We start from the raw sequence: 27,289 nt of genomic DNA, 5'->3' as shown, positions 1-27,289 counted from the left end.
GGTACCATTCTGGTCAATCTCCCCTTAACCTTCTCTGCTCTAAGGAGAACAACCCCAACTTCTCCAGTCTCTCTGCATCACTGAAGTACCTCATCCCTGGTACCATTCTGGTCAATCTCCCCTTAACCTTCTCTGCTCTAAGGAGAACAACCCCAACTTCTCCAGTCTCTCTGCATCACTGAAGTACCTCATCCCTGGTACCATTCTGGTCAATCTCCCCTTAACCTTCTCTGCTCTAAGGAGAACAACCCCAACTTCTCCAGTCTCTCTGCATCACTGAAGTCCCTCATCCCCTGGTACCATTCTGGTCAATCTTTTCTGCGCCCTCTCTGAGGTCTTCACATCCTTCCTAAATTGCGGTGCCCAGAATTGGACACACTACTCCAGTTGAGGCCGAACCAGTGTTTTATAAACATAATAAAGGCCAACATTCCATTAGCCCTTTCAAAATGTTTTTATTGAAGGTGAGGGCAGGAATTCACTTTTTTTGAAATCTGTGAAATGGTGGTGGGGGGAGGGGAGGGACCCGCTTGGCAATCCAGTTTCAGCAGAGTCCTGTAAATCCTGCCCCGCGCCCCCCCCCAAGCCCTCCACCTCCCACACTCCCTCCCCGATCCCTCTGTCCCTGTGAGCTTTACCCTCTTCGGGCAGCCCCTGCTGCTCCTTCAGCCCTGACTCGGCCCCACGTTCTGGGACGCCCCCCCTCCCTAAACTCCCTCCGGCTCTACTCCTCTCCCCACCTCGAAAACCACATCCTTGTCCAAGGAAAGGGAGGAGAGGTAGAGAGAGGAGGCAGTGGTGCTGTACAATTGCTACTTGGCCCTAAACAGACAATACAACATGGCTGATTACCTGACCAGGGTAAAGGATAGCAAACTGAGAAAAACCTTGACAAGGTACAGACTTAGTGAACATAACCTGGCGATCGAAAAAGGTAGACACAGGCAGACCCGGCTACCAAGAGAGGACAGGATATGCTCTCACTGCAGTCAGGGAGTGGTGGAGACAGAGATGCACTTCCTCACAGCTTGTAGAAAATATCAGGGCATAAGGGAGAATTTCTACCCAAAATTCACAAAAATATGCCCGGATTTCAGAAATTTGAATGATGACCAAAAACTCCCATACCTACTAGGGGAAGAGAGAAATTGTGTAACCTTAGCGGCACACTATGTTACAGCTTGCCATAAACAGAGGGACAACCAGTAAATATAAGAAAAGAGTATATACAAATTATATGAATGTATACTTATACACTCCGGGATATATCTGTTTATACACTGTATGGATAGATCTGTATTTTTGTGAACAAACATGAATGTTTTTCGATGCTTTGGCAACATAAGATGTACCTTGTCATCATGCCAATAAAGCGAATTGAATTGAATTGAATTGAGAGGAGGGAGAGGTGGCGGGATGGAGAGAGGTGGATGGAGGGCGATAGCTGGAGGGAGAGAGAGAGAGCGAGACACAGAGAGAGGTGGTAGGATGGCGGGAGGCAGAGGTGAAGCACGAGGTGGATGGAGTGAGATGGAGAGAGGGAGGTGGAGGGAATCAGGGAGGCAGAGGCGGAGGGAGAGAGAGCGAAAGAAACATTCCTCCAGCGCCTTTCACCACCTCAGGATGTCCCAAAGCGCTTCACAGCCAGTGAAATACCTGTTGAAGTGTAGTCACTGTTGGAATGTAGGAAACGCGGCAGCCAGATTGCGCACAGCAAGCTCCCACAAACAGCGGTGGGATAGATCACCAGATTATCTGGTTGTTCGTGATGCTAGTTAAGTGGGAAAAATATTGGCCCAGGTCTGTTGATGACTGCCTTGTGCACACATGCACGCTCTCCCTGGTTGAACTCTGACCCTTGGTTGAGCAACCTGTGACCAGGCCCAGGTCTGTGTGTGTGCAGAGGGCAGGGCCTAGTGTGTTAATTGATCAGATAAGCCTCTCCTCCAGCTCGGTTAAGGGAGCGTCTGCAATTGCCATTCTTCTCGCACAAGAGAGTGGCGATATCTGCCTAACTCCAGTAAGAATCTTGGTCCAAATTGGATTTTGGCCAACAGCTCAAACCTCCAAGTCATCATGACTTGAACAAGGAAAATCCAGCATAAAGGCAAACATTCATTTTCAATGAGAAGGTGGAGCCAATGCCACAGTGCGGCCCTCCCTCAGTACTGCCCCTCCGACAGTGCGGCGCTCCCTCAGTACTGCCCCTCCGACAGTGCAGCACTCCCTCAGTACTGCCCCTCCGACAGTGCGGCGCTCCCTCAGTACTGCCCCTCCGACAGTGCGGCGCTCCCTCAGTACTGCCCCTCCGACAGTGCGGCGCTCCCTCAGTACTGCCCCTCCGACAGTGCGGCGCTCCCTCAGTACTGCCCCTCCGACAGTGCGGCGCTCCCTCAGTACTGCCCCTCCGACAGTGCGGCGCTCCCTCAGTACTGCCCCTCCGACAGTGCGGCGCTCCCTCAGTACTGCCCCTCCGACAGTGCGGCGCTCCCTCAGTACTGCCCCTCCGACAGTGCGGCGCTCCCTCAGTACTGCCCCTCCGACAGTGCAGCACTCCCTCAGTACTGACCCTCCGACAGTGCAGCGCTCCCTCAGTACTGACCCTCCGACAGTGCAGCGCTCCCTCAGTATGGGCAACTGGGGGAGTGTCCATCTGGATTATGGGGCTCAAAACCCATGACCTTCTGACTCCGAGGCGAGAGAGAGAGTGAGACCCACTGAGTCAGGAGCTTTGCAGTCCACTGGACTCCTTGAACTGACTCGCACCACGTCCTGATTACCCATCACCCCTGGGCTCGCTGACCTACATTGGCCCCCGGTTAAGCAGAGCCTCGATTTTAAAATTCTCAGCCTCATGTTCAAATCCCTTCTTGGCCTCGCCCCTCCCCATCTCTGTAACCTCCTCCAGCCCCTACAACCCTCCCGATCTCTGTAACCTCCTCCAGCCCCTACAACCCTCCCTATCTCTGTAACCTCCTCCAGCCCCTACAACCATCCCCCTCTCTGTAACCTCCTCCAGCCCCTACAGCCCTCCCTATCTCTGTAACCTCCTCCAGCCTCTACAACCCTCCCTATCTCTGTAACCTCCTCCAGCCCCTACAACCCTCCCTATCTCTGTAACCTCCTCCAGCCCCTACAACCATCCCCCTCTCTGTAACCTCCTCCAGCCCCTACAACCCTCCCTATCTCTGTAACCTTCTCCAGCCCCTACAACCCTCCCTATCTCTGTATCCTCCTCCAACCCTAATACCCTTCCTAGCTCTGTAACCTCCTCCAGCCCCTACAACCCTCCCTACCTCTGTAACCTCCTCCAGCCCCTACAACCCTCCCTATCTCTGTAACCTTATCCAGCCCCTACAACCCTCCCTATCTCAGTAACCTCCTCCAGCCCCTACAACCCTCCCTATCTCTGTAACCTCCTCCAGCCTCTACAACCCTCCCTATCTCTGTAACCTCCTCCAGCCCCTACAACGCTCCCTATCTCAGTAACCTCCTCCAGCCCCCACAACCCTCCCTATCTCTGTAACCTCCTCCAGCCCCTACAACGCTCCCTATCTCAGTAACCTCCTCCAGCCCCCACAACCCTCCCTATCTCTGTAACCTCCTCCAGCCCCTACAACCCTCCCTATCTCAGTAACCTCCTCCAGCCCCTACAACCCTCCCTATCTCTGTAACCTCCTCCAGCCCCTACAACCCTCCCTATCTCTGTAACCTCCTCCAGCCCTACAACTCTCCCTGTCTCTGTAACCTCCTCCAGCCCCTACAACCCTTCCTATCTCTGTAACCTCCTCCAGCCCTACAACTCTCCCTGTCTCTGTAACCTCCTCCAGCCCCTACAACCCTCCCTATCTCAGTAACCTCCTCCAGCCCCTACAACCCTCCCTATCTCTGTAACCTCCTCCAGCCCCTACACCCCTCCCTATCTCTGTAACCTCCTCCAGCCCCTACAACCCTCCCTATCTCTGTAACCTCCTCCAGCCCTACAACCCTCCCTATCTCAGTAACCTCCTCCAGCCCCTACAACCCTCCCTATCTCTGTAACCTCCTCCAGCCCCTACACCCCTCCCTATCTCTGTAACCTCCTCCAGCCCCTACAACCCTCCCTATCTCAGTAACCTCCTCCAGCCCCTACAACCCTCCCTATCTCTGTAACCTCCTCCAGCCTCTACAACCCTCCCTATCTCTGTAACCTCCTCCAGCCCCTACAACGCTCCCTATCTCAGTAACCTCCTCCAGCCCCCACAACCCTCCCTATCTCTGTAACCTCCTCCAGCCCCTACAACGCTCCCTATCTCAGTAACCTCCTCCAGCCCCCACAATCCTCCCTATCTCTGTAACCTCCTCCAGCCCCTACAACCCTCCCTATCTCAGTAACCTCCTCCAGCCCCTACAACCCTCCCTATCTCTGTAACCTCCTCCAGCCCCGACAACCCTCCCTATCTCTGTAACCTCCTCCAGCCCTACAACTCTCCCTGTCTCTGTAACCTCCTCCAGCCCCTACAACCCTTCCTATCTCTGTAACCTCCTCCAGCCCTACAACTCTCCCTGTCTCTGTAACCTCCTCCAGCCCCTACAACCCTCCCTATCTCTGTAACCTCCTCCAGCCCCTACACCCCTCCCTATCTCTGTAACCTCCTCCAGCCCCTACAACCCTCCCTATCTCTGTAACAACCTCCAGCCCCTACATCCCTCCCTATCTCTGTAACCTCCTCCAGCCCCTACACCCCTCCCTATCTCTGTAACCTCCTCCAGCCCCTACAACCCTCCCTATCTCTCTAACCTCCTCCAGCCCCTACAACCCTCCCTATCTCTGTAACCTCCTCCAGCCTCTACAACCCTCCCTATCTCTGTAACCTCCTCCAACCCCTACAATCCTCCCTATCTCTCTAACCTCCTCCAGCCCCTACAACCCTTCCTATGTCTGTAACCTCCTCCAGCCCCTACAACCCTCCCTATCTCTGTAACCTCCTCCAGCCCCTACAACCCTCCCTATCTCTGTAACCTCCTCCAGCCTCTACAACCCTCCCTATCTCTGTAACCTCCTCCAGCCCCTACAACCCTCCCTATCTCTGTAACCTCCTCCAGCCCCTGCAACCCTCCCTATCTCTGTAACCTCCTCCAGCCTCTACAACCCTCCCTATCTCTGTAACCTCCTCCAGCCCCTACAACCCTCCCTATCTCTGTAACCTCCTCCAGCCGTACAACCCTCCCTATCTCTGTAACCTCCTCCAGCCCCTACAACCCTCCCTATCTCTGTAACCTCCTCCAGCCCCTACACCCCTCCCTATCTCTGTAACCTCCTCCAGCCCCTACAACCCTCCCTATCTCTGTAACCTCCTCCAGCCCCTACAACCCTCCCTATCTCTCTAACCTCCTCCAGCCCCTACAACCCTTCCTATGTCTGTAACCATATCCAACCCCTACAGCCCTCTAAGATCTCTGCGCTCCTCCAATTCTGCCCTCTTGCACATCCCCCGATTTCCATCGCTCCACCATTGGTGGCCGTGCCTTCAGCTGCCTGGGCCCCCAAGCTCTGGAATTCCCTCCCTAAACCTCTCCGCCTCTCCTCCTTTTTAAGATGCTCCAAGCTTTTGGTCACCTGCCCTAATATATCCTTATGCGGCTTGGTGTCAAATTTAGTTTGATAATTGCTCCTGTGGCGCACCTTGGGACCTTTTACGAGGTTAAAGGCGCTATATAAATGCATGTTGTTGTTGTTTGCTTCTCCTCGCTGACTCCTCTCCCTCTCTCACTCTCTCTCTCTCTCTCTCTCTCCTCTCTCTCTATCCCAGCTCTCGCCATGACTCACCAATTCGTTACACTGACTCCGGAACAGAAGCGTGAACTTTCTGACATTGCCCAGAGAATCGTCGCTTCGGGGAAGGGCATTCTCGCAGCGGACGAGTCCGTCGGTGAGTCAGGGGAGGGGGGGTATTGTTGTGGAGTATTTTAATGCAACACTCGACACAAGGTTTTCAGATCGATAGTCAAGTTGTCTTTATTGCACCGGTGGGGAGGCAGTCTGCTCCGTCTTTAGACAGACTTCTCCCAATTGTTACAGCAAGCCCTACATTTTTATACATTAAAATACACATGGCAACCTCATGCACAATTCATTCCTGCTACCTGATTGGACCTTGACCCGCATGTATCTTCACTGATTGGTTGCCTATGCATTAAAGTACCGCCTTTATTATCAGAAACGAATATGTCCATTATCCCACAAGCTGCTGTTACACCGATGACCTTTGTAACAGATGAGGTGTTACCAACATTGTACTTCTGACTCATTGTCCTCCTTTCCTGCCTCTCTGGGCTTCTTCACTTCCAACTCATTGTTTTACTTTCTTGCCAGAACAGAACTTGCATCCTCTTAGGCCTCTTATGGTTCCACATTACACAGTTTGCAGTCATCAGTCATTCAACATCGACATGTCATTCTTCAGTTATCTCAACTGCCAGTTCAGCAACTTAGAAAAAGCTTACTACTGCAAAGGCCTATTAGATTATTGTCTTTATTACACCATTCAGTGAATCTGCCAGCGATGTCGGTTTAACTCTTTCCCCTCTGCAGGGGGGAATTAGGGGATGTGGTGCGAGGCCTTCTGTCGTCGAACAGCACTGGTGATGCTTGAGAAATGGGACATGTGTGAATTTAACAATTTCAGGGTGAGTTTGGGAGCCGAGATATGAAGGAACGCTCCTTTAATCGTGATTTCAGTCTGTGTGAGCCCGGGTGTGAAGGAACGCTCCTTTAATAGTGATTTCAGTGTGTGTGTGAGCCCGGGTGTGAAGGAACGCTCCTTTAATAGTGATTTCAGTGTGTGTGTGAGCCCAGGTGTGAAGGAACGCTCCTTTAATAGTGATTTCATTGTGTGTGAGCCCGGGTGTGAAGGAACACTCCTTTAATCGTGATTTCAGTGTGTGTGTGAGCCCGGGTGTGAAGGAACGCTCCTTTAATAGTGATTTCATTGTGTGTGAGCCCGGGTGTGAAGGAACACTCCTTTAATCGTGATTTCAGTGTGTGTGTGAGCCCGGGTGTGAAGGAACGCTCCTTTAATAGTGATTTCAGCGTGTGTGCGCCCGGGTGTGAAGGAACGCTCCTTTAATAGTGATTTCAGTGTGTGTGTGAGCCCGGGTGTGAAGGAACACTCCTTTAATAGTGATTTCAGTGTGTGTGAGCCTGGGTGTGAAGGAACGCTCCTTTAATAGTGATTTCAGTGTGTGTGAGCCCGGGTGTGAAGGAACGCTCCTTTAATAGTGATTTCAGTGTGTGTGAGCCCGGGTGTGAAGGAACGCTCCTTTAATAGTGATTTCAGTGTGTGTGAGCCCAGGTGTGAAGGAACGCTCCTTTAATAGTGATTTCAGTGTGTGTGTGAGCCCGGGTGTGAAGGAACGCTCCTTTAATAGTGATTTCAGTGTGTGTGTGAGCCCGGGTATGAAGGAACGCTCCTTTAATAGTGATTTCAGTGTGTGTGTGAGCCCGGGTGTGAAGGAACGCTCCTTTAATAGTGATTTCAGTGTGTGTGAGCCCGGGTGTGAAGGAACGCTCCTTTAATAGTGATTTCAGTGTGTGTGAGAGCCCGGGTATGAAGGAACGCTCCTTTAATAGTGATTTCAGTGTGTGTGTCAGCCCGGGTGTGAAGGAACGCTCCTTTAATAGTGATTTCAGTGTGTGTGTGAGCCCAGGTGTGAAGGAACACTCCTTTAATTGTGATTTCAGTGTGTGTGTGAGCCCGGGTGTGAAGGAACGCTCCTTTAATAGTGATTTCAGTGTGTGTGAGCCCCGGGTGTGAAGGAACGCTCCTTTAATAGTGATTTCAGTGTGTGTGTGAGCCCGGTTGTGAAGGAACGCTCCTTTAATAGTGATTTCAGTGTGTGTGTGAGCCCGGGTGTGAAGGAACGCTCCTTTAATAGTGATTTCAGTGTGTGTGAGAGAGCCCGGGTGTGAAGGAACGCTCCTTTAATGGTGATTTCAGTGTGTGTGAGCCCGGGTGTGAAGGAACGCTCCTTTAATAGTGATTTCAGTGTGTGTGAGCCCGGGTGTGAAGGAACGCTCCTTTAATAGTGATTTCAGTGTGTGTGAGCCCGGGTGTGAAGGAACGCTCCTTTAATAGTGATTTCAGTGTGTGTGAGCCCGGGTGTGAAGGAACGCTCCTTTAATAGTGATTTCAGTGTGTGTGTGAGCCCGGGTGTGAAGGAACGCTCCTTTTAATAGTGATTTCAGTGTGGGTGTGAAGGAACGCTCCTTTAATAGTGATTTCAGTATGTGTGAGCCCGGGTGTGAAGGAACGCTCCTTTAATAGTGATTTCAGTGTGTGTGTGAGCCCGGGTGTGAAGGAACACTCCTTTAATAGTGATTTCAGTGTGTGTGAGCCTGGGTGTGAAGGAACGCTCCTTTAATAGTGATTTCAGTGTGTGTGAGCCCGGGTGTGAAGGAACGCTCCTTTAATAGTGATTTCAGTGTGTGTGAGCCCGGGTGTGAAGGAACGCTCCTTTAATAGTGATTTCAGTGTGTGTGAGCCCGGGTGTGAAGGAACGCTCCTTTAATAGTGATTTCAGTGTGTGTGAGCCCAGGTGTGAAGGAACGCTCCTTTAATAGTGATTTCAGTGTGTGTGTGAGCCCGGGTGTGAAGGAACGCTCCTTTAATAGTGATTTCAGTGTGTGTGTGAGCCCGGGTGTGAAGGAACGCTCCTTTAATAGTGATTTCAGTGTGTGTGAGCCCGGGTGTGAAGGAACGCTCCTTTAATAGTGATTTCAGTGTGTGTGTTAGCCCGGGTGTGAAGGAACGCTCCTTTAATAGTGATTTCAGTGTGTGTGAGCCCGGGTGTGAAGGAACGCTCCTTTAATAGTGATTTCAGTGTGTGTGTGAGCCCGGGTGTGAAGGAACGCTCCTTTAATAGTGATTTCAGTGTGTGTGAGCCCGGGTGTGAAGGAACGCTCCTTTAATAGTGATCTCAGTGTGTGTGTGAGCCCGGGTGTGAAGGAACGCTCCTTTAATGGTGATTTCATTGTGTGTGAGCCCGAGTGTGAAGGAACGCTCCTTTAATAGTGATTTCAGTGTGTGTGAGCCCGGGTGTGAAGGAACCCTCCTTTAATAGTGATTTCAGTGTGTGAGCCCGGGTGTGAAGGAACGCTCCTTTAATAGTGATTTCAGTGTGTGTGTGAGCCCGGGTGTGAAGGAACGCTCCTTTAATAGTGATTTCAGTGTGTGTGAGAGCCCGGGTGTGAAGGAACGCTCCTTTAATAGTGATTTCAGTGTGTGTGTGAGCCCGGGTGTGAAGGAACGCTCCTTTAATAGTGATTTCAGTGTGTGTGTGAGCCTGGGTGTGAAGGAACGCTCCTTTAATAGTGATTTCAGTGTGTGTGTGAGCCCGGGTGTGAAGAAACGCTCCTTTAATAGTGATTTCAGTGTGTGTGAGCCCGGGTGTGAAGGAACGCTCCTTTAATAGTGATTTCAGTGTGTGTGTGAGCCCGGGTGTGAAGGAACGCTCCTTTAATAGTGATTTCAGTGTGTGTGAGCCCGGGTGTGAAGGAACGCTCCTTTAATAGTGATTTCAGTGTGTGTGTGAGCCCGGGTGTGAAGGAACGCTCCTTTAATAGTGATTTCAGTGTGTGTGTGAGCCTGGGTGTGAAGGAACGCACCTTTAATAGTGATTTCAGTGTGTGTGAGCCCGGGTGTGAAGGAACGCTCCTTTAATAGTGATTTCAGTGTGTGTGAGCCCGGGTGTGAAGGAACGCTCCTTTAATAGTGATTTCAGTGTGTGTGAGCCCGGGTGTGAAGGAACGCTCCTTTAATAGTGATTTCAGTGTGTGTGTGAGCCCGGGTGTGAAGGAACGCTCCTTTAATAGTGATTTCAGTGTGTGTGTGAGCCCGGGTGTGAAGGAAAGCTCCTTTAATAGTGATTTCAGTGTGTGTGAGCCCGGGTGTGAAGGAACGCTCCTTTAATAGTGATTTCAGTGTGTGTGAGAGCCCGGGTATGAAGGAACGCTCCTTTAATAGTGATTTCAGTGTGTGTGTGAGCCCGGGTGTGAAGGAACGCTCCTTTACTAGTGATTTCAGTGTGTGTGTGAGCCCGGGTGTGAAGGAACGCCCCTTTAATAGTGATTTCAGTGTGTGTGAGCCCGGGTGTGAAGGAACGCTCCTTTAATAGTGATTTCAGTGTGTGTGTGAGCCCGGGTGTGAAGGAACGCTCCTTTAATAGTGATTTCAGTGTGTGTGAGCCCGGGTGTGAAGGAACGCTCCTTTAATAGTGATTTCAGTGTGTGTGAGCCCGGGTGTGAAGGAACGCTCCTTTAATAGTGATTTCAGTGTGTGTGTGCCCGGGTGTGAAGGAACGCTCCTTTAATAGTGATTTCAGTGTGTGTGTGAGCCCGGGTGTGAAGGAACGCTCCTTTAATAGTGATTTCAGTGTGTGTGTGAGCCCGGGTGTGAAGGAACGCTCCTTTAATAGTGATTTCAGTGTGTGTGTGAGCCCGGGTGTGAAGGAACGCTCCTTTAATAGTGATTTCAGTGTGTGTGTGAGCCCGGGTGTGAAGGAACGCTCCTTTAATAGTGATTTCAGTGTGTGTGTGAGCCCGGGTGTGAAGGAACGCTCCTTTAATAGTGATTTCACTATGTTTGTGAGCCCGGGTGTGAAGGAACGCTCCTTTAATAGTGATTTCAGTGTGTGTGAGAGCCCGGGTGTGAAGGAACGCTCCTTTAATAGTGATTTCAGTGTGTGTGAGAGCCCGGGTGTGAAGGAACGCTCCGTTAATAGTGATTTCAGTGTGTGTGTGAGCCCGGGTGTGAAGGAACGCTCCTTTAATAGTGATTTCAGTGTGTTTGAGCCCGGTGTGAAGGAACGCTCCTTTAATAGTGATTTCAGTGTGTGTGTGAGCCCGGGTGTGAACGAACGCTCCTTTAATAGTGATTTCAGTGTGTGTGAGCCCGGGTGTGAAGGAACGCTCCTTTAATAGTGATTTCAGTGTGTGTGTGAGCCCGGGTGTGAAGGAACGCTCCTTTTAATAGTGATTTCAGTGTGGGGTGTGAAGGAACGCTCCTTTAATAGTGATTTCAGTGTGTGTGAGCCCCGGGTGTGAAGGAACGCTCCTTTAATAGTGATTTCAGTGTGTGTGTGAGCCCGGGTGTGAAGGAACACTCCTTTCATAGTGATTTCAGTGTGTGTGAGCCTGGGTGTGAAGGAACGCTCCTTTAATAGTGATTTCAGTGTGTGTGAGCCCGGGTGTGAAGGAACGCTCCTTTAATAGTGATTTCAGTGTGTGTGAGCCCGGGTGTGAAGGAACGCTCCTTTAATAGTGATTTCAGTGTGTGTGAGCCCGGGTGTGAAGGAACGCTCCTTTAATAGTGATTTCAGTGTGGGTGTGAAGGAACGCTCCTTTAATAGTGATTTCAGTGTGTGTGAGCCCGGGTGTGAAGGAACGCTCCTTTAATAGTGATTTCAGTGTGTGTGTGAGCCCGGGTGTGAAGGAACGCTCCTTTAATAGTGATTTCAGTGTGTGTGTGAGCCCGGGTGTGAAGGAAAGCTCCTTTAATAGTGATTTCAGTGTGTGTGAGCCCGGGTGTGAAGGAACGCTCCTTTAATAGTGATTTCAGTGTGTGTGAGAGCCCGGGTGTGAAGGAACGCTCCATTAATAGTGATTTCAGTGTGTGTGAGAGCCCGGGTGTGAAGGAACGCTCCGTTAATAGTGATTTCAGTGTGTGTGTGAGCCCGGGTGTGAAGGAACGCTCCTTTAATAGTGATTTCAGTGTGTGTGAGCCCGGGTGTGAAGGAACGCTCCTTTAATAGTGATTTCAGTGTGTGTGTGAGCCCAGGTGTGAACGAACGCTCCTTTAATAGTGATTTCAGTGTGTGTGAGCCCGGGTGTGAAGGAACGCTCCTTTAATAGTGATTTTAGTGTGTGTGTGAGCCCGGGTGTGAAGGAACGCTCCTTTTAATAGTGATTTCAGTGTGGGTGTGAAGGAACGCTCCTTTAATAGTGATTTCAGTGTGTGTGAGCCCGGGTGTGAAGGAACGCTCCTTTAATAGTGATTTCAGTGTGTGTGTGAGCCCGGGTGTGAAGGAACGCTCCTTTAATAGTGATTTCAGTGTGTGTGTGAGCCCGGGTGTGAAGGAAAGCTCCTTTAATAGTGATTTCAGTGTGTGTGAGCCCGGGTGTGAAGGAACGCTCCTTTAATAGTGATTTCAGTGTGTGTGAGAGCCCGGGTATGAAGGAACGCTCCTTTAATAGTGATTTCAGTGTGTGTGTGAGCCCGGGTGTGATGGAACGCTCCTTTGCTAGTGATTTCAGTGTGTGTGTGAGCCCGGGTGTGAAGGAACGCTCCTTTAATAGTGATTTCAGTGTGTGTGAGCCCGGGTGTGAAGGAACGCTCCTTTAATAGTGATTTCAGTGTGTGTGTGAGCCCGGGTGTGAAGGAACGCTCCTTTAATAGTGATTTCAGTGTGTGTGAGCCCGGGTGTGAAGGAACGCTCCTTTAATAGTGATTTCAGTGTGTGTGTGAGCCCGGGTGTGAAGGAACGCTCCTTTAATAGTGATTTTAGTGTGTGTGTGAGCCCGGGTGTGAAGGAACGCTCCTTTAATAGTGATTTCAGTGTGTGTGTGAGCCCGGGTGTGAAGGAACGCTCCTTTAATAGTGATTTCAGTGTGTGTGTGAGCCCGGGTGTGAAGGAACGCTCCTTTAATAGTGATTTCAGTGTGTGTGTGAGCCCGGGTGTGAAGGAACGCTCCTTTAATAGTGATTTCAGTGTGTGTGTGAGCCCGGGTGTGAAGGAACGCTCCTTTAATAGTGATTTCACTATGTTTGTGAGCCCGGGTGTGAAGGAACGCTCCTTTAATAGTGATTTCAGTGTGTGTGAGAGCCCGGGTGTGAAGGAACGCTCCTTTAATAGTGATTTCAGTGTGTGTGAGAGCCCGGGTGTGTAGGAACGCTCCGTTAATAGTGATTTCAGTGTGTGTGTGAGCCCGGGTGTGAAGGAACGCTCCTTTAATAGTGATTTCAGTGTGTGTGAGCCCGGGTGTGAAGGAACGCTCCTTTAATAGTGATTTCAGTGTGTGTGTGAGCCCGGGTGTGAACGAACGCTCCTTTAATAGTGATTTCAGTGTGTGTGAGCCCGGGTGTGAAGGAACGCTCCTTTAATAGTGATTTCAGTGTGTGTGTGAGCCCGGGTGTGAAGGAACGCTCCTTTTAATAGTGATTTCAGTGTGGGTGTGAAGGAACGCTCCTTTAATAGTGATTTCAGTGTGTGTGAGCCCGGGTGTGAAGGAACGCTCCTTTAATAGTGATTTCAGTGTGTGTGTGAGCCCGGGTGTGAAGGAACACTCCTTTCATAGTGATTTCAGTGTGTGTGAGCCTGGGTGTGAAGGAACGCTCCTTTAATAGTGATTTCAGTGTGTGTGAGCCCGGGTGTGAAGGAACGCTCCTTTAATAGTGATTTCAGTGTGTGTGAGCCCGGGTGTGAAGGAACGCTCCTTTAATAGTGATTTCAGTGTGTGTGAGCCCGGGTGTGAAGGAACGCTCCTTTAATAGTGATTTCAGTGTGTGTGAGCCCAGGTGTGAAGGAACGCTCCTTTAATAGTGATTTCAGTGTGTGTGTGAGCCCGGGTGTGAAGGAACGCTCCTTTAATAGTGATTTCAGTGTGTGTGCGAGCCCGGGTGTGAAGGAACGCTCCTTTAATAGTGATTTCAGTGTGTGTGAGCCCGGGTGTGAAGGAACGCTCCTTTAATAGTGATTTCAGTGTGTGTGTTAGCCCGGGTGTGAAGGAACGCTCCTTTAATAGTGATTTCAGTGTGTGTGAGCCCGGGTGTGAAGGAACGCTCCTTTAATAGTGATTTCAGTGTGTGTGTGAGCCCGGGTGTGAAGGAACGCTCCTTTAATAGTGATTTCAGTGTGTGTGAGCCCGGGTGTGAAGGAACGCTCCTTTAATAGTGATCTCAGTGTGTGTGTGAGCCCGGGTGTGAAGGAACGCTCCTTTAATGGTGATTTCAGTGTGTGTGAGCCCGAGTGTGAAGGAACGCTCCTTTAATAGTGATTTCAGTGTGTGTGAGCCCGGGTGTGAAGGAACCCTCCTTTAATAGTGATTTCAGTGTGTGTGAGCCCGGGTGTGAAGGAACGCTCCTTTAATAGTGATTTCAGTGTGTGTGTGAGCCCGGGTGTGAAGGAACGCTCCTTTAATAGTGATTTCAGTGTGTGTGAGCCCGGGTGTGAAGGAACGCTCCTTTAATAGTGATTTCAGTGTGTGTGTGAGCCCGGGTGTGAAGGAACGCTCCTTTAATAGTGATTTCAGTGTGTGAGAGCCCGGGTGTGAAGGAACGCTCCTTTAATAGTGATTTCAGTGTGTGTGAGCCCGGGTGTGAAGGATCGCTCCTTTAATAGTGATTTCAGTGTGTGTGAGCCCGGGTGTGAAGGAACGCTCCTTTAATAGTGATTTCAGTGTGTGTGAGCCCGGGTCTGAAGGAACGCTCCTTTAATAGTGATTTCAGTGTGTGTGAGCCCGGGTGTGAAGGAACGCTCCTTTAATAGTGATTTCAGTGTGTGTGTGAGCCCGGGTGTGAAGGAACGCTCCTTTAATAGTGATTTCAGTGTGTGTGAGAGCCCGGGTGTGAAGGAACGCTCCTTTAATAGTGATTTCAGTGTGTGTGTGAGCCCGGGTGTGAAGGAACGCTCCTTTAATAGTGATTTCAGTGTGTGTGTGAGCCTGGGTGTGAAGGAACGCTCCTTTAATAGTGATTTCAGTGTGTGTGTGAGCCCGGGTGTGAAGGAACGCTCCTTTAACAGTGATTTCAGTGTGTGTGTGAGCCCGGGTGTGTAGGAACACTCCTTTAATAGTGATTTCAGTGTGTGTGAGCCCAGGTGTGAAGGAACGCTCCTTTAATAGTGATTTCAGTGTGTGTGAGCCCGGGTGTGAAGGAACGCTCCTTTAATAGTGATTTCAGTGTGTGTGTGAGCCCGGGTGTGTAGGAACGCTCCTTTAATAGTGATTTCAGTGTGTGTGTGAGCCTGGGTGTGAAGGAACGCTCCTTTAATAGTGATTTCAGTGTGTGTGAGCCCGGGTGTGAAGGAACGCTCCTTTAATAGTGATTTCAGTGTGTGTGTGAGCCCGGGTGTGAAGAAACGCTCCTTTAATAGTGATTTCAGTGTGTGTGAGCCCGGGTGTGAAGGAACGCTCCTTTAATAGTGATTTCAGTGTGTGTGAGCCCGGGTGTGAAGGAACGCTCCTTTAATAGTGATTTCAGTGTGTGTGAGCCCGGGTGTGAAGGAACGCTCCTTTAATAGTGATTTCAGTGTGTGTGAGCCCGGGTGTGAAGGAACGCTCCTTTAATAGTGATTTCAGTGTGTGTGAGCCCGGGTGTGAAGGAACGCTCCTTTAATAGTGATTTCAGTGTGTGTGTGAGCCCGGGTGTGAAGGAACGCTCCTTTAATAGTGATTTCAGTGTGTGTGTGAGCCCGGGTGTGAAGGAACGCTCCTTTAATAGTGATTTCAGTGTGTTTGAGCCCGGGTGTGAAGGAACGCTCCTTTAATAGTGATTTCAGTGTGTGTGAGCCCGGGTGTGAAGGAACGCTCCTTTAATAGTGATTTCAGTGTGTGTGTGAGCCCGGGTGTGAAGGAACGCTCCTTTAATAGTGATTTCAGTGTGTGTGAGCCCGGGTGTGAAGGAACGCTCCTTTAATAGTGATTTCAGTGTGTGTGAGAGCCTGGGTGTGAAGGAACGCTCCTTTAATAGTGATTTCAGTGTGTTTGAGCCCGGGTGTGAAGGAACGCTCCTTTAATAGTGATTTCAGTGTGTGTGAGCCCGGGTGTGAAGGAACGCTCCTTTAATAGTGATTTCAGTGTGTGTGTGAGCCCGGGTGTGAAGGAACGCTCCTTTAATAGTGATTTCAGTGTGTGTGTGAGCCCGGGTGTGAAGGAAAGCTCCTTTAATAGTGATTTCAGTGTGTGTGAGTCCGGGTGTGAAGGAACGCTCCTTTAATAGTGATTTCAGTGTGTGTGTGAGCCCGGGTGTGAAGGAACGCTCCTTTAATAGTGATTTCAGTGTGTGTGTGAGCCCGGGTGTGAAGGAACGCTCCTTTAATAGTGATTTCAGTGTGTGTGTGAGCCCGGGTGTGAAGGAACGCTCCTTTAATAGTGATTTCAGTGTGTGTGAGCCCGGGTGTGAAGGAACGCTCCTTTAATAGTGATTTCAGTGTGTGTAAGAGCCCGGGTATGAAGGAACGCTCCTTTAATAGTGATTTCAGTGTGTGTGTGAGCCCGGGTGTGAAGGAACGCTCCTTTACTAGTGATTTCAGTGTGTGTGTGAGCACGGGTGTGAAGGAACGCTCCTTTAATAGTGATTTCAGTGTGTGTGAGCCCGGGTGTGAAGGAACGCTCCTTTAATAGTGATTTCAGTGTGTGTGTGAGCCCGGGTGTGAAGGAACGCTCCTTTAATAGTGATTTCAGTGTGTGTGAGCCCGGGTGTGAAGGAACGCTCCTTTAATAGTGATTTCAGTGTGTGTGTGAGCCCGGGTGTGAAGGAACGCTCCTTTAATAGTGATTTCAGTGTGTGTGAGCCCGGGTGTGAAGGAACACTCCTTTAATAGTGATTTCAGTGTGTGTGTGAGCCCGGGTGTGAAGGAACGCTCCTTTAATAGTGATTTCAGTGTGTGTGTGAGCCCGGGTGTGAAGGAACGCTCCTTTAATAGTGATTTCAGTGTGTGTGAGCCCGGGTGTGAAGGTACGCTCCTTTAATAGTGATTTCAGTGTGTGTGTGCCCGGGTGTGAAGGAACGCTCCTTTAATAGTGATTTCAGTGTGTGTGAGCCCGGGTGTGAAGGAACGCTCCTTTAATAGTGATTTCAGTGTGTGTGTGAGCCCGGGTGTGAAGGAACGCTCCTTTAATAGTGATTTCAGTGTGTGTGTGAGCCCGGGTGTGAAGGAACGCTCCTTTAATAGTGATTTCAGTGTGTGTGTGAGCCCGGGTGTGAAGGAACGCTCCTTTAATAGTGATTTCAGTGTGTGTGTGAGCCCGGGTGTGAAGGAACGCTCCTTTAATAGTGATTTCAGTGTGTGTGTGAGCCCGGGTGTGAAGGAACGCTCCTTTAATAGTGATTTCACTATGTTTGTGAGCCCGGGTGTGAAGGAACGCTCCTTTAATAGTGATTTCAGTGTGTGTGAGAGCCCGGGTGTGAAGGAACGCTCCTTTAATAGTGATTTCAGTGTGTGTGAGAGCCCGGGTGTGAAGGAATGCTCCGTTAATAGTGATTTCAGTGTGTGTGTGAGCCCGGGTGTGAAGGAACGCTCCTTTAATAGTGATTTCAGTGTGTGTGAGCCCGGGTGTGAAGGAACGCTCCTTTAATAGTGATTTCAGTGTGTGTGTGAGCCCGGGTGTGAACGAACGCTCCTTTAATAGTGATTTCAGTGTGTGTGTGAGCCCGGGTGTGAAGGAACGCTCCTTTAATAGTGATTTCAGTGCGTGTGAGCCCGGGTGTGAAGGAACGCTCCTTTAATAGTGATTTCAGTGTGTGTGAGAGCCCGGGTGTGAAGGAACGCTCCTTTAATAGTGATTTCAGTGTGTGTGTGAGCCCGGGTGTGAAGGAACGCTCCTTTAATAGTGATTTCAGTGTGTGTGTGAGCCCGGGTGTGAAGGAACGCTCCTTTAATAGTGATTTCAGTGTGTGTGTGAGCCCGGGTATGAAGGAACGCTCCTTTAATAGTGATTTCAGTGTGTGTGTGAGCCCGGGTGTGAAGGAACGCTCGTTTAATAGTGATTTCAGAGTGTGTGTGAGCCCGGGTGTGAAGGAACGCTCCTTTAATAGTGATTTCAGTGTGTGTGTGAGCCCGGGTGTGAAGGAACGCTCCTTTAATAGTGATTTCAGTGTGTGTGTGAGCCCGGGTGTGAAGGAACGCTCCTTTAATAGTGATTTCAGTGTGTGTGTGAGCCCGGGTGTGAAGGAATGCTCCTTTAATAGTGATTTCAGCGTGTGTGAGCCCGGGTGTGAAGGAACGCTCCTTTAATAGTGATTTCAGTGTGTGTGAGAGCCCGGGTGTGAAGGAACGCTCCTTTAATAGTGATTTCAGTGTGTGTGTGAGCCCGGGTGTGAAGGAACGCTCCTTTAATAGTGATTTCAGTGTGTGTGTGAGCCCGGGTGTGAACGAACGCTCCTTTAATAGTGATTTCAGTGTGTGTGAGCCCGGGTGTGAAGGAACGCTCCTTTAATAGTGATTTCAGTGTGTGTGTGAGCCCGGGTGTGAAGGAACGCTCCTTTTAATAGTGATTTCAGTGTGGGTGTGAAGGAACGCTCCTTTAATAGTGATTTCAGTGTGTGTGAGCCCGGGTGTGAAGGAACGCTCCTTTAATAGTGATTTCAGTGTGTGTGTGAGCCCGGGTGTGAAGGAACACTCCTTTCATAGTGATTTCAGTGTGTGTGAGCCTGGGTGTGAAGGAACGCTCCTTTAATAGTGATTTCAGTGTGTGTGAGCCCGGGTGTGAAGGAACGCTCCTTTAATAGTGATTTCAGTGTGTGTGAGTGATATACCTATCAATTCCTCCAATAAAAGGCGAAGAGTTACGAAGGTGACTAAAGGTTTTTATTGACTAAATAACAGAGCCCACTCTCGTGGGTGATCCGATCCAAGCAGGAGGAATACCAGCCAGTCGCTCACCTTTATACCTGGCCTGGTGGGTGGAGCCAAGGCGGAGTCGGCAGTGGTCATCCCAGGTATAGCAGTGTGGCAAGAGGCGACCTCGTACCGTGATACAATAGTGGTCAGTGATACAGTTATAACGAACAGTGGTGAACAGTGCTAACTACTAACAGTGATACGATAGTGAACGTGGTTTACCACATTCACCCCTTGTTTAGAATTAAGTCCGGCGGGGTGAAGTGTACTACCAATTCTGGTAGGTCAGTCTGTCCGGAGGCTTCGTAAGCCTCTCCGATCGCCGCAGCGGTGGTGTTGCCTTATCCGGTGCTGGTGCCTTATCCGGTGTTGATGCTGGTGTTTGCGTGGTCGGCGAGGGCTCGTGGGGTTCCGGCATGCCGTCTACCTGGACTGAGGTTGGGGGGGGTGGTGGCGGTGTTTCCGGATCGGCTGAGGGTGCGAGGTCTCGTAGGGAGACAGTGTCCTCCCGCCCGTCTGGGTACGCCACGTAGGCGTACTGGGGGTTGGCGTGCAGGAGGTTCACCCTCTCGACCAGGGGGTCCGTTTTATGGGTCCTCACGTGTTTCCGCAGCCAGACCGGCCCCGGGGCGGTCAGCCAGGTTGGTAGAGTGGTTCCCGTAGTCGACTTCCTGGGGAAAACGAACATTCGTTCATGGGGGGTGGTGTTAGTGGCCGTGCAAAGTAATGACCGGATGGAGTGCAGCGCTGTCGGGAGGACTTCTTGCCAGCGGGAGGTTGGGAGGCCCTTAGACTTTAAGGCTAAGAGGACGGCCTTCCATACCGTCGCGTTCTCTCTTTCCACCTGACCGTTACCTCTGGGGTTGTAGCTGGTGGTCCTGCTTGCTGCAATACCTCTCTCTAGGAGGAATTGCCGGAGTTCCTCGCTCATGAAGGAGGAGCCCCGGTCGCTGTGTATATAGTTCGGGAACCCGAACAAGGCGAAGAGGGCATTCAGGCACTTAATGACCGTGCTACTGGTCATGTCGGGGCAGGGGAAGGCAAAGGGGAAACGGGAGTACTCATCAACGATGTTGAGGAAGTACACATTACGGTCAGAGGACGGGAGGGGCCCCTTAAAGTCGATGCTCAGGCGCTCGAAGGGGCGGGTGGCCTTGATCAGGCTTGCTCGGTCCGGCCTATAGAAGTGCGGTTTGCACTCCGCACAGGTCTGGCAGTTCCTGGTCATGGTCCTGACCTCCTCGATGGAGTAGGTCAGGTTGCGGGCCTTAATGAAATGGTAGAGTCTGGTGACTCCGGGGTGGCAGAGCTGGTCGTGGAGGGTCTGAAGCCTATCGATATGCGCGCTGGCGCATGTCATTCGTGAAAGGGCATCAGGGGATTCGTTCAGCTTGCCTGGCCGGTACAAGATCTCATAATCGTAGGTGGAGAGCTCGATTCTCCATCTCAAAATCTTGTCATTCTTGATTTTGCCCTTCAGCTTGTTATTAAACATGAAAGCCACCGAACGCTGGTCGGTGAGGAGGGTAAATCGTTTGCCTGCCAGGTAGTGCCTCCAGCGCCGTACTGCCTCCACGATCGCCTGGGCCTCTTTCTCGACCGACGAATGTCGGATCTCGGGGCCCTGTAGGGTCCTTGAGAAGAAGGCCACTGGCCTCCCCTCCTGGTTTAGGGTGGCGGCTAAGGCGAAGTCGGATGCGTCGCTCTCCACCTGAAAGGGGATGGACTCGTCCACTGCGTGCATCGTGGCCTTGGCTATGTCTCCCTTAATGAGGGAGAAGGCCGCGCACGCCTCCTCCGTGAGGGGGAAGGAAGTGGCTTTCAGGAGGGGTCTGGCTTTGTCCGCGTAATTGGGTACCCATTGGGCATAGTAGGCGAAAAGCCCCAGGGTTCTCCTAAGTGCTTTAGGGCAGTGGGGGAGGGGTAGCTCCATGAGGGGGCGCATTCTTTCGGGGTCGGGGCCGATGATTCCGTTCTCCACTACGCAGCCGAGGATGGCAAGGCGCGTGGTGTTAAACACGCATTTCTCCTTATTGTAGGTGAGGTTCAGCCGTTGGGCCGTACGGAGGAATTTCTCCAGATTCGCGTCATGTTCCTGCCGGTCGCGGCCGCAGATAGTGACGTTATCTAGGTAGGGGAATGTAGCCTGCAGTTCGTTCTGGTCAACCATCTGGTCCATCTCCCTTTGGAAGACCGAGACCCCATTAGTGACACCGAAGGGGACCCTAAGGAAGTGGTATAGGCGCCCATTCGCCTCAAAGGCGGTATACTGGCGGTCCTCAGGGTGGATAGGGAGTTGGTGGTAGGCCGACTTCAGGTCGATGGTCGAGAATACTTTATACTGTGCAATCTGATTGACCATGTCAGATATGCGGGGGAGGGGGTATGCGTCCAGCTGGGTATATCTGTTTATGGTCTGGCTGTAGTCGATGACCAGGCGGTTTTTATCGCCGGTCTTTACGACTACGACCTGGGCACGCCAGGGGCTGCTGCTCCCCTCGATAATGCCCTCTTTCAGGAGGCGCCGCACCTCAGAGCTAATGAAGGCTCTGTCCCCGGCGCTATACCGCCTGCTTTTGGTAGCGACGGGTTTGCAGTCAGGGGTAAGGTTAGCAAACAGAGAGGGTGGCGGGACCTTGAGGGTGGAGAGGCTGCAGGTGTTACGCGGTGGGCGGTTTAACGTTTGCTGGTTGTTGACTGTGAGTGGGGGGAGGGGTCCACCGTATGCTAGGGTTACGCTTTGGAGGTGGGATTGGAAGTCCAGCCCTAGTAGGACGGCAGCGCAGAGATGGGGGAGGACGAGGAGTTTAAAGTTTTTATACTCCGTGCCCTTAACCGACAGGGTCACGACACAGTAGCCGCTGATGTCCGTGGCGTGGGACCTCGATGCCATCGAGATTCGGCTGCGCGTTGGTAGGACAGAGAGGGAGTAGTGGCTCACCGTGTCTGGGTGGATGAAGCTCTCCGTGCTTCCGCTGTCGAACAGGCAGGTCGTGGCGTGGCCGTTCACTTTGATGTCCATCATTGACTTGGACAGATGGTGCGGGCGGGCTTGGTCCAGGGTGACGGAAGCTAGTGTGTAGCTGAGCGAGTCGTTGTCATCTGCGGGCGAGGCGGTCGGGCGTGGTGAGTAAAATGGCGTCTCCCACGAGGTAGGGCCCCATGAGGCACTATTGGGGTCGGTTGCCTTAATCAAAGATGGCCGCCCCCATGACTCATGTGTGGGGATGCTGGCCTCAGTTGCCCTAAACAAAGATGGCCGCCCCCATGACTCATGTGTGGGGATGCTGGCCTCAGTTGCCATAAACAAAGATGGCCGCCCCCATGACTCATGTGTGGGGATGCTGGCCTCAGTTGCCCTAAACGAAGATGGCCGCCCCCATAGTTCGCATGCGGCACTGCTGGCCTCTGAGGATCCGCTCCTGCAGGCCTTGGAGAAGTGGCCTTTCTTCAGGCAGGTTTTACATATGGAGTTCTTGGCTGGGCAGCGCGACCTCGGGTGCTTCTCCTGGCCACAAAAAAAACAGCCGGCGGCCCGATCGCGGATGCCCGATGTCGGGGCCGGTGCCGGGGGTGGCGGGGCCGGTCGGGTCCGGGACGCCGACGCAGAGGTAGGTCCCGGGGGCGGCGCTGGGAAGGGTGCTGTGGTAGGGGTCGGGCCCGAGTCCCAGGGTCGCGAGCAGTACCTGGTGAATGCTTCCTGATCTTGGTGGGCCACTTCCAGGGAGATAGCGAGGGCTTCAGCTTTTTCCATGCTGAGGTCTTTAGCTTCCAGCAGTCTTTGCCATGAGTACTCGGACCGTAGGCCTTTCAGGAATGCGTCGCGGATATTATCTTCAGTATTTTCGGCTGCCGACACCGATTTAAACTCACAGTTCCTGGCGAGTGCATATAGCGCCTGTGAGAATTCGGCTACTGATTCTCCTGGCTGTTGCGGCCGTGATCTTAGGAGGTGCCTAGCGTACATGTAGTTTACCGGGGTCCGGTACTTCTGTTTCAGCAGGTTGATGGCGGTCTCGTAGGTAGTCATGTCCTCGATGAGAGTGTATACTCTCGGGCTCAGTTGTGCCTGCAGGACACTTAGTTTGGATGCCTGAGGGACGCTGGATTCTCTCAGGTATGATTCGAAGCAGACCAGCCAGTGTTTAAAGTCTGCGGCTGAGTTTGCTGCTCGTGGGTTCAGGTCCAGGTACGGCGGTCTGAGGGCTCGCAGCCAAGCTGGCTGGTGTGGCTGTGCTCCTGGGAGCTGCGCTGGTGGCTCCTCCGCCGGTTGTGACTCGTTGTCGGACATCATTAAATTTAGTCAATAAAATTGATATACCTATCAATTCCTCCAATAAAAGGCGAAGAGTTACGAAGGTGACTAAAGGTTTTTATTGACTAAATAACAGAGCCCACTCTCGTGGGTGATCCGATCCAAGCAGGAGGAATACCAGCCAGTCGCTCACCTTTATACCTGGCCTGGTGGGTGGAGCCAAGGCGGAGTCGGCAGTGGTCATCCCAGGTATAGCAGTGTGGCAAGAGGCGACCTCGTACCGTGATACAATAGTGGTCAGTGATACAGTTATAACGAACAGTGGTGAACAGTGCTAACTACTAACAGTGATACGATAGTGAACGTGGTTTACCACAGTGAGCCCGGGTGTGAAGGAACGCTCCTTTAATAGTGATTTCAGTGTGTGTGAGCCCGGGTGTGAAGGAACGCTCCTTTAATAGTGATTTCAGTGTGTGTGAGCCCAGGTGTGAAGGAACGCTCCTTTAATAGTGATTTCAGTGTGTGTGTGAGCCCGGGTGTGAAGGAACGCTCCTTTAATAGTGATTTCAGTGTGTGTGCGAGCCCGGGTGTGAAGGAACGCTCCTTTAATAGTGATTTCAGTGTGTGTGAGCCCGGGTGTGAAGGAACGCTCCTTTAATAGTGATTTCAGTGTGTGTGTTAGCCCGGGTGTGAAGGAACGCTCCTTTAATAGTGATTTCAGTGTGTGTGAGCCCGGGTGTGAAGGAACGCTCCTTTAATAGTGATTTCAGTGTGTGTGTGAGCCCGGGTGTGAAGGAACGCTCCTTTAATAGTGATTTCAGTGTGTGTGAGCCCGGGTGTGAAGGAACGCTCCTTTAATAGTGATCTCAGTGTGTGTGTGAGCCCGGGTGTGAAGGAACGCTCCTTTAATGGTGATTTCAGTGTGTGTGAGCCCGAGTGTGAAGGAACGCTCCTTTAATAGTGATTTCAGTGTGTGTGAGCCCGGGTGTGAAGGAACCCTCCTTTAATAGTGATTTCAGTGTGTGTGAGCCCGGGTGTGAAGGAACGCTCCTTTAATAGTGATTTCAGTGTGTGTGTGAGCCCGGGTGTGAAGGAACGCTCCTTTAATAGTGATTTCAGTGTGTGTGAGCCCGGGTGTGAAGGAACGCTCCTTTAATAGTGATTTCAGTGTGTGTGTGAGCCCGGGTGTGAAGGAACGCTCCGTTAATAGTGATTTCAGTGTGTGAGAGCCCGGGTGTGAAGGAACGCTCCTTTAATAGTGATTTCAGTGTGTGTGAGCCCGGGTGTGAAGGATCGCTCCTTTAATAGTGATTTCAGTGTGTGTGAGCCCGGGTGTGAAGGAACGCTCCTTTAATAGTGATTTCAGTGTGTGTGAGCCCGGGTCTGAAGGAACGCTCCTTTAATAGTGATTTCAGTGTGTGTGAGCCCGGGTGTGAAGGAACGCTCCTTTAATAGTGATTTCAGTGTGTGTGTGAGCCCGGGTGTGAAGGAACGCTCCTTTAATAGTGATTTCAGTGTGTGTGAGAGCCCGGGTGTGAAGGAACGCTCCTTTAATAGTGATTTCAGTGTGTGTGTGAGCCCGGGTGTGAAGGAACGCTCCTTTAATAGTGATTTCAGTGTGTGTGTGAGCCCGGGTGTGAAGGAACGCTCCTTTAATAGTGATTTCAGTGTGTGTGAGCCCGGGTGTGAAGGAACGCTCCTTTAATAGTGATTTCAGTGTGTGTGTGAGCCCGGGTGTGTAGGAACGCTCCTTTAATAGTGATTTCAGTGTGTGTGTGAGCCTGGGTGTGAAGGAACGCTCCTTTAATAGTGATTTCAGTGTGTGTGAGCCCGGGTGTGAAGGAACGCTCCTTTAATAGTGATTTCAGTGTGTGTGTGAGCCCAGGTGTGAAGAAACGCTCCTTTAATAGTGATTTCAGTGTGTGTGAGCCCGGGTGTGAAGGAACGCTCCTTTAATAGTGATTTCAGTGTGTGTGAGCCCGGGTGTGAAGGAACGCTCCTTTAATAGTGATTTCAGTGTGTGTGAGCCCGGGTGTGAAGGAACGCTCCTTTAATAGTGATTTCAGTGTGTGTGAGCCCGGGTGTGAAGGAACGCTCCTTTAATAGTGATTTCAGTGTGTGTGTGAGCCCGGGTGTGAAGGAACGCTCCTTTAATAGTGATTTCAGTGTGTGTGTGAGCCCGGGTGTGAAGGAACGCTCCTTTAATAGTGATTTCAGTGTGTTTGAGCCCGGGTGTGAAGGAACGCTCCTTTAATAGTGATTTCAGTGTGTGTGAGCCCGGGTGTGAAGGAACGCTCCTTTAATAGTGATTTCAGTGTGTGTGTGAGCCCGGGTGTGAAGGAACGCTCCTTTAATAGTGATTTCAGTGTGTGTGAGCCCGGGTGTGAAGGAACGCTCCTTTAATAGTGATTTCAGTGTGTGTAAGAGCCCGGGTATGAAGGAACGCTCCTTTAATAGTGATTTCAGTGTGTGTGTGAGCCCGGGTGTGAAGGAACGCTCCTTTACTAGTGATTTCAGTGTGTGTGTGAGCCCGGGTGTGAAGGAACGCTCCTTTAATAGTGATTTCAGTGTGTGTGAGCCCGGGTGTGAAGGAACGCTCCTTTAATAGTGATTTCAGTGTGTGTGTGAGCCCGGGTGTGAAGGAACGCTCCTTTAATAGTGATTTCAGTGTGTGTGAGCCCGGGTGTGAAGGAACGCTCCTTTAATAGTGATTTCAGTGTGTGTGTGAGCCCGGGTGTGAAGGAACGCTCCTTTAATAGTGATTTTAGTGTGTGTGAGCCCGGGTGTGAAGGAACACTCCTTTAATAGTGATTTCAGTGTGTGTGTGAGCCCGGGTGTGAAGGAACGCTCCTTTAATAGTGATTTCAGTGTGTGTGTGACCCCGGGTGTGAAGGAACGCTCCTTTAATAGTGATTTCAGTGTGTGTGAGCCCGGGTGTGAAGGTACGCTCCTTTAATAGTGATTTCAGTGTGTGTGTGCCCGGGTGTGAAGGAACGCTCCTTTAATAGTGATTTCAGTGTGTGTGAGCCCGGGTGTGAAGGAACGCTCCTTTAATAGTGATTTCAGTGTGTGTGTGAGCCCGGGTGTGAAGGAACGCTCCTTTAATAGTGATTTCAGTGTGTGTGTGAGCCCGGGTGTGAAGGAACGCTCCTTTAATAGTGATTTCAGTGTGTGTGTGAGCCCGGGTGTGAACGAACGCTCCTTTAATAGTGATTTCAGTGTGTGTGAGCCCGGGTGTGAAGGAACGCTCCTTTAATAGTGATTTCAGTGTGTGTGTGAGCCCGGGTGTGAAGGAACGCTCCTTTAATAGTGATTTCAGTGCGTGTGAGCCCGGGTGTGAAGGAACGCTCCTTTAATAGTGATTTCAGTGTGTGTGAGAGCCCGGGTGTGAAGGAACGCTCCTTTAATAGTGATTTCAGTGTGTGTGTGAGCCCGGGTGTGAAGGAACGCTCCTTTAATAGTGATTTCAGTGTGTGTGTGAGCCCGGGTGTGAAGGAACGCTCCGTTAATAGTGATTTCAGTGCGTGTGAGCCCGGGTGTGAAGGAACGCTCCTTTAATAGTGATTTCAGTGTGTGTGAGAGCCCGGGTGTGAAGGAACGCTCCTTTAATAGTGATTTCAGTGTGTGTGTGAGCCCGGGTGTGAAGGAACGCTCCTTTAATAGTGATTTCAGTGTGTGTGTGAGCCCGGGTGTGAAGGAACGCTCCTTTAATAGTGATTTCAGTGTGTGTGTGAGCCCGGGTGTGAAGGAACGCTCGTTTAATAGTGATTTCAGAGTGTGTGTGAGCCCGGGTGTGAAGGAACGCTCCTTTAATAGTGATTTCAGTGTGTTTGTGAGCCCGGGTGTGAAGGAACGCTCCTTTAATAGTGATTTCAGTGTGTGTGTGAGCCCGGGTGTGAAGGAACGCTCCTTTAATAGTGATTTCAGTGTGTTTGTGAGCCCGGGTGTGAAGGAACGCTCCTTTAATAGTGATTTCAGTGTGTTTGTGGGCCCGGGTGTGAACGAACGCTCCTTTAATAGTGATTTCAGTGTGTGTGTGAGCCCGGGTGTGAAGGAACGCTCCTTTAATAGTGATTTCAGTGTGTGTGTGAGCCCGGGTGTGAAGGAACGCTCCTTTAATAGTGATTTCAGTGTGTGTGAGAGCCCGGGTGTGAAGGAACGCTCCTTTAATAGTGATTTCAGTGTGTGTGAGCCCGGGTGTGAAGGAACGCTCCTTTAATAGTGATTTCAGTGTGTGTGTGAGCCCGGGTGTGAAGGAACGCTCCTTTAATAGTGATTTCAGTGTGTGTGTGAGCCCGGGTGTGAAGGAACGCTCCTTTAATAGTGATTTCAGTGTGTGTGAGCCTGGGTGTGAAGGAACGCTCCTTTAATAGTGATTTCAGTGTGTGTGTGAGCCCGAGTGTGAAGGAACGCTCCTTTAATAGTGGGCGGATGGTG

General features: G+C 51.1%; 1 protein-coding gene across 2 annotated transcripts in view; it reads left to right on the top strand.

Moving 5' to 3' along the window:
* Positions 1-27,289, top strand: part of LOC147092198 (fructose-bisphosphate aldolase B-like) — a 62,050-nt gene that overhangs the window by 3,291 nt on the left and 31,470 nt on the right. The window contains exon 2 of one of the 2 annotated variants that reach the window (XM_085975872.1): positions 5,793-5,912. In XM_085975872.1, the coding sequence (XP_085831998.1) occupies positions 5,801-5,912 (112 nt within the window). In that variant the 5' untranslated portion in view covers positions 5,793-5,800. Of the gene's footprint in view, positions 1-5,792; positions 5,913-6,556; positions 6,670-27,289 lie in introns of those variants that run through there. The other variant, XM_085975873.1, reaches the window with a different exon arrangement.

This window comes from Somniosus microcephalus, unplaced genomic scaffold, assembly GCF_052327205.1.
Source record: "Somniosus microcephalus isolate GS21.2 unplaced genomic scaffold, FLI_Smic_1.0 unresolved_chr2, whole genome shotgun sequence".
Taxonomy (NCBI): Eukaryota; Metazoa; Chordata; class Chondrichthyes; order Squaliformes; family Somniosidae; genus Somniosus; species Somniosus microcephalus.
Note: the sequence above shows the minus strand (reverse complement) of the source record. Positions and strands in the feature narration are given on the sequence as shown.